Source organism: Carcharodon carcharias, chromosome 3 (assembly GCF_017639515.1).
Source record: "Carcharodon carcharias isolate sCarCar2 chromosome 3, sCarCar2.pri, whole genome shotgun sequence".
NCBI classification, from domain to species: Eukaryota; Metazoa; Chordata; class Chondrichthyes; order Lamniformes; family Lamnidae; genus Carcharodon; species Carcharodon carcharias.
This window is the reverse complement of record NC_054469.1, coordinates 207,650,962-207,660,546: the sequence shown is the minus strand read 5'-3', so window position 1 is coordinate 207,660,546 and position 9,585 is coordinate 207,650,962. Positions and strand designations below refer to the sequence as shown.

General features: G+C 49.6%; 1 protein-coding gene across 1 annotated transcript in view; it reads right to left on the bottom strand.

Moving 5' to 3' along the window:
• Positions 1 to 356: 356 nt before the first annotated feature.
• Positions 357 to 9,585, bottom strand: part of LOC121276080 (sodium/hydrogen exchanger 3-like) — a 155,367-nt gene continuing 146,138 nt past the window's right edge. Inside the window, exon 16 of the mRNA XM_041184018.1 lies at positions 357 to 949. Coding sequence (XP_041039952.1) covers positions 357 to 949 — 593 coding nt within the window. The remainder of the gene's footprint in view (positions 950 to 9,585) is intronic.

Genomic DNA, 9,585 nt, shown 5'->3' with positions numbered 1-9,585 from the left:
CACAAAACATCTAAAAAATAAATGGGATAAGGAAGAAAAACATCTGTAAATAAAATGATGACTTCCCAATAAATTTTCAGCAAGAGCTTTTCTGCATTTCCAGGGTTGTAGTGAGATTTGTTCTCCCCTCCTGCACAAGTTTGTGTATTTTATAGAAAACTGTGGATATTAATTTTATACCCTTTAAAATTCTTCTGTGGAGCTGCATCAATTTCCCCCTCCATGATCCAGGATTGACATCCTTGCAGAGTTCATTTTGGTGCCTGTACATGAATTGCATATTCTGGAGATGTATGGCACAGCCAGAAGATGCTCAGCTCACTAATTAAAAGGTTCTATGCAGAGGACTGTTGTGCTTAAAACTGTGTTTCTTCTTGTTCCAAGGCATGAGGAGGAATGTGACAAGAGACTGGCAGAGACCCAAGTTTCTGGAGAACTGGATAACGCAAAGGCTTGGGCCGGTGAAAAGATCGTCGATTCTGCACACGCTTGGCTGCTGCAGAGTGCATCTTACTGTCCTTAATGATCAATGGCTTCTGCTCTTGCACCCCAGGGTCTTTTGGACTGTTGTCCTCCAGCTCTTCATTCAGTGTTTCGGCACATTGTACTTTCACGTCGAGTGCTTCGCTGTCAAGCCGAGTGGGATGGTCTTCTTCATTAAGCTTTGCTTCACTGGTATTGTCAACAGTTGATTTTGAATTGACTTCAGCGGAGCTTTCTTCTTGTGCCGCCACAACTTCTGAAATGGTGGACACTTGGGATTCTACATTTTCCAGTGAAGAATAGCTTTGGACCCAAGCCTTCTGGAGATAAGACGGGAAGATCCTCGAGGGTCTCTCAGAACTAAGATCATCTTGACTTACCTGGTCCTCTTCCCTGGAAAGTTGTTTCGCGTCCAAGGTGGAAGGGCTGGGCAATGGAGGGGGACTTGGGATTGCTTTAGAGTTACCTACATAATAAAAAAAAAGCAAGTCAGTGTATGAACACAAGACACAGCGCGTACTTGTTCAAAATCTGAGCAGTACGCCATTCTGTTCACAAAATCGTCAGCTCAGTCCCAGACATGAATGGAAATACATTTCATCAGGAGGTAGCTCAGCAAGAGCAGAAAAGGGTCACATTTGTGAGACATTTTATTGTCTGGCTCCTTAAGAATGCATAATAAAAAATAATTTCTAAAAGGACAATGCTGTTTTGTTCTATCGAGTCTGAAGCTAAACGTTATTAATGCCTGACAATATTCCATTTTTCTTGACTCAATAGGGGTTTGACTTTACATGCCATCAGGTTATAATCTGAGGCAAGAGTTTTCAACTAGAGCAGGCTTGTCCAGCCTGCAGACGATGGGTTGAATTGTGGCCCCCAAAGCCACTGTACAAAATGCTGGCCAGACAAGTAAGTGAAGTTGAAGATTTCTGCAAGAGGCTGCTTGTCCAATCACAGGCCATTACTCTCCTGCATTTGCTGCTGATAGGCTCACTAGTGAGAGAGATACAGTCTCTGATTGGACAAGCAGCAATCACCGGCAGCGGTAAGTGTGGTGGTGAAAGAGAGAGAATTTCAGTGGAGGAAAGAAGAGAGAAGATGCTGCAGGGCCCGGGGAGAGAAGATGCTGCAGGGCCTGGGGAGAGAAGATGATGCAGGGCCCGGGGAGAGAAGATGCTGTGGAGCCCAGAGAGAGAAGGTGCTGCAGGGCTGAGGGAGAGAGGATGCTGCAGGGCTGAGGGAGAGAAGATGCTACAGGGTCCGGGGAGAGAAGATACTGTGGAGCCCGGGGAGAGAAGGTGCTGCTGGGCTGGGGGAGAGAAAGTGCTGCAGGGCCAGAGGAGATAAGATGCTGCAGGGCCTGGGGAGAGAAGATGCTGCACGGCTGGGGGAGATAAGGTGCTGCAGGGCTCAGGGAGAGAAGGTGCTGCAGGGCCCGGGGAGAGAAGGTGCTACAGGGTCCGGGGAGAGAAGATGCTGTGGAGCCCGGGGAGAGAAGGTGCTGCTGGGCTGGGGGAAAGAGGATGCTGCAGGGCTGGGGGAGAGAAGATGCTGCAGGGCCCGGTGAGAGAAGGTGCTGCAGGGCCCGGGGAGAGAAGGTGCTACAGGGTCCGGGGAGAGAAGATGCTGTGGAGCCCGGGGAGAGAAGGTGCTGCTGGGCTGGGGGAAAGAGGATGCTGCAGGGCTGGGGGAGAGAAGATGCTGCAGGACCCGAGGAGAGATGCTGTGGAGCCCGGGGAGAGAAGGTGCTGCTGGGCTGGGGGAGAGAAAGTGCTGCAGGGCTGGAGGAGATAAGATGCTGCAGGGTCTGGGGAGAGAAGGTGCTGCAGGGCTCAGGGAGAGAAGGTGCTGCAGGGCCTGGGGAGAGAAGGTGCTGCAGGGCCTGGGGAGAGAAGGTGCTGCAGGGCCCGGGGAGAGAAGGTGCTGCAGGGCCTGGGGAGAGAAGGTGCTGCAGGGCCCGGGGAGAGAAGGTGCTGCAGGGCCCGGGGAGAGAAGGTGCTGCTGGGCTGGGGGAGAGAAAGTGCTGCAGGGCCCGGTGAGAGAAGGTGCTGCAGGGCCTGGGGAGAGAAGGTGCTGCAGGGCTGGGGGAGAGAAGCTGCTGCAGGGCTCAGGGAGAGAAGGTGCTGCAGGGCTGGGGGAGAGAAGGTGCTGCAGGGCCCGGTGAGAGAAGGTGCTGCAGGGCCCGGGGAGAGAAGGTGCTGCAGGGCTGGGGGAGAGAAGGCGCTGCAGGGCCTGGGGTGAGAAGATGCTGCAGGGCTGGGGGAGAGAAGATGCTGCAGGGCCTGAGGAGTAAATATGCTGCAGGGTCCGGGGAGAAAAGGTGCTGCAGGGCCCAGGGAGAGAAGGTGCTGCAGGGCCTGGGGAGAGAAGGTGCTGCAGGGCCTGGGGAGAGAAGATGCTGCAGGGCTGGGGGAGAGAAGCTGCTGCAGGGCTCAGGGAGAGAAGGTGCTGCAGGGCTGGGGGAGAGAAGGTGCTGCAGGGCCCGGTGAGAGAAGGTGCTGCAGGGCCCGGGGAGAGAAGGTGCTGCAGGGCTGGGGGAGAGAAGGCGCTGCAGGGCCTGGGGTGAGAAGATGCTGCAGGGCTGGGGGAGAGAAGATGCTGCAGGGCCTGAGGAGTAAATATGCTGCAGGGTCCGGGGAGAAAAGGTGCTGCAGGGCCCAGGGAGAGAAGGTGCTGCAGGGCCTGGGGAGAGAAGGTGCTGCAGGGCCTGGGGAGAGAAGATGCTGCAGGGCCTGGGGAGAGAAGTTGCTGTGGGGCCCAGGGAGAGAAGGTGCTGCGGGGCCTGGGAGAGAAGGTGCTGTGGGGCCCAGGGAGAGAAGGAGCTGCAGGGCCTGGGGAGAGAAGGTGCTGTGGGGCCCAGGGTGAGCGGGAGGTCGCGGGGCCCAGGTGGATGGGGCGGTGGTGAAGAGACTCACTACCGGTGGTGTGTGCTAGAGTGAGGAAGAGAGTGAGTGTGTGTGTGTGTGTGTGTGTGTATCACAGAGAAAGTGAGTGACTGAGTGTGTAAGTGAGTGCGTGAGAGTGTGGGAGAGAATGTGTGATAATGGGTGTGAGAGAGAGGAAGAGAGAGTGAGTGTGTGTGTGAATGTATGTGTCCGGCTCACTCTCAGTCTCAGGATTCTCAGTCACCCTCATTCTCACACACAAACAAATACTCTCACCCACTGTTACAGGGTAACGGCGTAAACATCTTGAGACTGGGAGTGAACAGGACACTCTCACCCTCTTACACCCTAATGATCACCTTTATTAATTACTCTTTTATAAAATGATAAATTTATTGCTTTGACATTGTTTTTTTTTGCTCAGCAAGCTGTTTCTTTTCTTCATACTCAACTTTTTTTTTTAAATTAATGTATCTTTCCGAAATCTGCTCATTGACCCCTTGAGTAAGAAAAAAATGGAAATTTGCCCCCTACCCCACCATACAAAAAGGTTGGACAAGCCTGAACTAGTGACTCAGGAATCCTTCACTCACTAAAGAAGCTTTGGAATACTCTCAAGATGGCATTGTGTTCAATGTGAGATGACAGTATCCTGTAACAGAAACTCACATTTTGCAAAAAGACCAATATTTTTCTTAAAATTACATTAAGATAATAGAGGAAGGGGATCTGAAGTATTTGGAGTAATATTCTAATGTGCCATAACTATCAGACAGCAAAAAAAATAACGTTATTCTGAGCTTCTGGTTATTAATTCACTTTGATCAAAAGTGATTGCTATAGGTGTTCACTGAGATCAGTTTTAGCGGGTCAGGGATTTGCTCATATCAAATTAACCAGAAGCTATACAACTTAAAGTAACAATAAATCCAAAGCAACAAGGCATTTACAAGATGGAATTAAAAGCAGTTTCACAATGTGTGTTCAATAAGGTTTTAAAACATACTTGAATGTCAATTTATTTTGTTATCCGAGGCCTTTGCATTGTTGTTTTGTGACTTTTCTACTCGAGGCTGATAATATTCTCAGCAACATACAGCTCAATCCAGGGATAAATAGTAAGAGAGACACAACAAATAGTGGGGGGGGGGGAATTGTTCTGTTAGATAGTGAGAACCAAATGATAATGAAAGTTCTAGACATAAAATAAATTCAGTTAGTAAGAATTTCAGTGAACGTGAACAAGAGTTAATGAACAGGTATTTCAATCTGCAAAGTTCAACAAACAGTACAGAGACATAAGATAGCACAGCGTGTGATGTGAGAAAGTAGGAAGGTGCAACTCCCACAAGCCAAAGAATGTGGATACATCTCAAGTCATTTGCAAACAGCTTAATACGTTAATAGCTTGTAGCTCACAATAAAGTTCAAAGGGGCAAAATAACTTCCTTGTTCAACTGCGCCCTGTGATGTGCTGGTTCCCCCTCAATCTTCCAATATTTAAACCGTGTGTGTGCGTACATGCGTGTGCATGTGTGCGTGCATGTGTGTATATGTGTGTGCGCTTGTGCGTGCATGTGCGTGTATGTGTATCAGTGTCTGTGCGCGTGTGTGTGTGTGCACACGTGTGTGTATATGTGTGTGCGTGTGTGTGTATCTGTGTGCGTGCATGCGTGTGTGTGTGCACGCGTGCGTGTGCATGTGCGCGTGTCGGCGGGCAGGCGGGGTCAGCGGGTCCGGGATCAGACAGGGGACGGACCGTTGACCACGACCAAACCCCGACTGCAAATTCACGCTGGCTGGCCAATTAACGGCAGCCAGCACGAAGCTCACTCTGGAAGGCTCAGCACTGCTGGGGTGGGGGCGGGAGCAGGGCAAGCGCTGAAGTCAGCACAGGCGCGGGCGAGCGCTCACAGAAAACTCCCTGAAAGCAGAGAGCGGCTTCAGGGAGCCGAAGACCTGGACAACCTAAACCAAAGGTCACAGAAACCGGAAAAAAGTGTCCAAGCTTCGTAATCAGTCACCTGAAAATGTAGGTAATGAAACTGCTGTCCACAGAAATTTATTTTAATTTCAATTTATCACAGAAACCTGCCTATGGATGAGGTTTCATTGAAAAATGCAATAGACGCCTGGCTGATTCGCCTGCTCAGCAACCCTAATGTTGGACGGGCAACAGAAAATCTGTTAGTTGCACCGTTAATGGGCTTAATTACCCTCTTAATTGTTGGTGGGCATGCTTCTGGGTTTAGCGTGTGCCCGCTGACCGAAATATTGCACGAGTGCGCGGTGACGTTGGGACACTTGCCCGACATCATCACGCGCTATTTCACACTCGAGCTGGTCGGGCATGCTCAGCGAAAAGTTCTGCCCCAGGAACGTCAGTGCTAGGTAAAGGATGGCTTTGAGTCCATTTCAGGTAGCCAGTATGCTATCCACAATCAGACATTGCATGCACCAGATGCAGAGTACAATTTGCTCCATCCAAATAATTGGACATCTCCCCAATCACGCCATACCAGTGAAACACTTCCAATCTCTAAAGCTATCTCTTTTGGCTCTGCAACAGAGATCGGAAATTGGTGTCAAATGAGCATTTGCTCTGAATCTGCACCCAATAGAAACTGAACTGAACTGAACTAAAGCTGCCCAACCTGGCTCCTGAAAAGCGATTGGAGTTAGAAAGAGAACAGGCCCTTGCTCACTCTGTCATGAGCTGGATTCAGCTCAGTGCCCTGACTCACATTACCACATGGAGGAATATCTACTGTGATGCGTTAGTCACTTTTGTTATTGCTTGGAAAGGGGATGGGAGAGTGAAAAGATTGCAGATTATAGAACGTCACAACAATCTGCAAGATGCCCCATGTATTTTGTTAATAGCACTAGCCAAATTCATTTAAAATTACTCAAACATAACTGCAAATTGTTGACAGGAGGTCTGAAAGATAGGGAGCAATGAGAAAGTGAGGTGAGCAAGAAAAAAGTAGCACTCAGCTTTAACAGAGGTGGGAAACTGAGGCGAAGTTGCATTTGCGAGGCTGTCCAGTTGATTTAGACAGATCGTAACAATAGACAGAATTATGGGACAGTTACTGAAAACAATTGCTTTAAAATTTGAGTGCCATTAGCACTAATGTATCAATCTTGAATTAACATTGCTTTTAAACTGATTTTTTTAATGCTGCTACCATTTATAAAATTTCCTGGTATCTGAATGAAATGTCTTATCTGCTATGTTATCTCTGATCTTTCTTGTATCTATATCCCTCTGTTCTAGTCTGGAACAATCTCTCAACAATGTTCCTATCTACTCTGTCCCATCTCTTCATTACTTTAAACAATTGTCAAACCAGCCCCATTATCCTCTATTCTAATAAAAACAACCCCAATTTTTCTACCATTTCTTCACATTTGTATTCCCCCATACCAGCCAGCATCCAAGCGAATCTGTGCCGTACCTTCTATTAACTCAACATATTCCATATATTATCAAAATCAAACCTCCATGCAGTCCTCCAAATATGGTCTTACTCTGGTTTATATTTATTCACTTGTACATTTCCACTTTTATATTCAATACCTATTACCATGAAACCCAGTACTGCATTACTTCATCCACTTAAGGCACTGCTTTTAATGTCTTGTCAAATTGAACCCCATATTTTTCTGCTCTTTGACACCACCTTCCCCAAAAATTTTGTTTTAAAATCAAACTGTAGCACCTCGCATTTACTGGCATTGAACTCCACCTGCCAGATTTTCTGCCTATTCCACCATTGTATGAATAGCCTCTAGGAGCTTGCAATAGGATCAGGGCAGAATTGGCCTAGATTTGAGCTAAGCGCAGTAGCGGATGTGAAAAAAGTCATTTTACCCGCTGGCCACACTGGTGGATTGTCGTGCCATATCATCCCATTCCCGGTGCATCCCACCTCATTAGTAATGCATCCATGGGAAACATTCCGGATCGCTGGTGAACAGGCTCAGATTTTCCTGCCATGATGTGATCTCAGTGCTTCCTTGCTCTGGCGCCATATTTAAAGCGCACCAGAGTGCAGTCTACTTCATGTCTACAGACTAAGCCTGCTCCAGTGACAGGTGGCTCCAAAAGAAAAGAAGATGGCAGCCCCCAAATTTAGTCATGCTTCTCTGGGGCGTCTACTGGACGTAGTGGATGACCGACATGATGGCCTCTACTCCCACTCTGGCTGCAGGAGGTCTATCAGAGTCACCAATCTGGCCTGGGAGGTGGTACAATGGTAATCAGCGCTATCGGAGCACAAAAGAGATCAGCCATCCAGTGCAGGAAGAGGATAAGGGTAAGTCAACCACCTCATCGCTCTCAACTCACACACTCACAAACCCATCACACACCCACAGGGATCTCACACCTCCAGGGGCAACACCACTAACTCTCACACACACCCTCGCATCTCCGTCAGGCTCATATCCTCTCAAGCTTGCATCCTCATCCTGTCCATGGCTCCACTCATCACACAAACATTCCACGCAGTGCCATGCATCCTGCACACACTCTCTCCATCTATTTTCATGTAGGAGAAGCTGGTTCACAACAGCAGGGAGAGATCCCAGACTGGGGGTGGGGTTGCTCACATTAGGCCCCCCACTCGCTTTGAGGAGTGTGCCATCGCGCTGACTGGTGAGGATGTGGACCATGCCTGTGGCGACAGTGATGTCGATGATGACGACCCATGTGAGGATCCTGCACCACATCATCCTTCTTTCATTGTACCTTGAGTGCTCTGTATCCTACAGGGAGCCCTGCCAAGCGACCGTTGCCCTTAGCCAGCCAGTCCCTCAGCTCCATCCACATCCTCACGGCCAAGTGGCCTCCTCCATTGAAGAGCTGGAAATAAGCAGCCTGGAAGACCCGTCACAGCGCTTACCCACACCTTCTAACAGCACAGAGACACACACCTCAGTGGGTCCTAGATCTAGAACAGGCCCGGGTTCCCACGCTGGTGGTCACCGCACAGACACGTGTCCACAGCAGGAGGAGGCAGGCTCAGCTGAACTCCCCGGCATTCAGAGGACTGCTGGGGAAGAGGTGTCTGTGAGGTCCAAGTCAGATGACGAGCCTCTGGATTCGGCCTTCCTACTCAGTGGAGAGTCAGCAGAAAGTGGAGGAGCATCACACAGAGCTATTGGAAGCCCTCAGCAGAGTGGCATGTGAGTCGGAGCAGTTCGTCTGACTGCTCTCTGATGAAGTAACGTCCACATGTGTGCGCATGGAGGTCTCCACGGGAAGGATGGCAGATGCCATAGAGACTCTAGTCCAGCAGAATGTGGAGATGTGTGCAGACCTGCACTTCATCGAGGTAACCATAGGTGACTTCCTGCAATGGAAACGTGAGAGGGAAATGGGGCACCTCAAATTCCAATAGATGCTCCTTCCCCTCAACGAGTCAGGCCAGGGCCTCGGGCATCAGAAAGGAGGAGCAGCAGCTGGACACCCCTGGGTCATCCACTCAGGAATCTCAGAGGCTGTCCTGTCCCTCTGCATCCTCTTTTCCAGTGACCCCCTCAACCTTATCCTCTGTCCATCGCAGAGGGAGCAGCACTCCCACAGGCGGACAGACAAAGCATGCTAAAGTCATCAGAGGCAACAGGGCCAACCATTGCACAGGCTGTCTCCACCTCTGCTGCAGATGTCATGGCAGCATCTCGAAGAAGTGGTAGGCCTAGAAAAGTTAAGAAATTTTGGTCACAAGTGGGTTAATGGGTGAACACATTCTGTCACTTTATAGCCTGAAAATATATTCACTTTCATGAACTATGTGCAAAGTTGTCTTTCAGCTTCATTGACAGGTTTCACGAGTCCTCCCATTGCATCCCTCCCCACGAGCAGTTCTGCTGCACGCAACTGGACCATGAGTGATTCTGGAGGGAGCAATGTGTGTGTGGCAGGGCCTTTCGGAGCCTTGTGTAAACAGGCTCCCATGCACTTCATCCATCACACTCATCTCACTGCCCCGAGCATTTTCAATGCTGCCTGCTGGGGTTCTCTTTCAGTTGTCCATCTGAGCTGACCTGCATCTCCATCCACCCACTGATCACACTCCCATGCAGCACCTGTGCCCGTCCAACAGGAGACTCAGCTCGCTTTCGATTTCAAAAGGCCCTTCCGCCTTTTCCCTTCCCCCAGTCACCCATGTCTTTTCCCACATCACTGTTTACCCCCACGGAATCG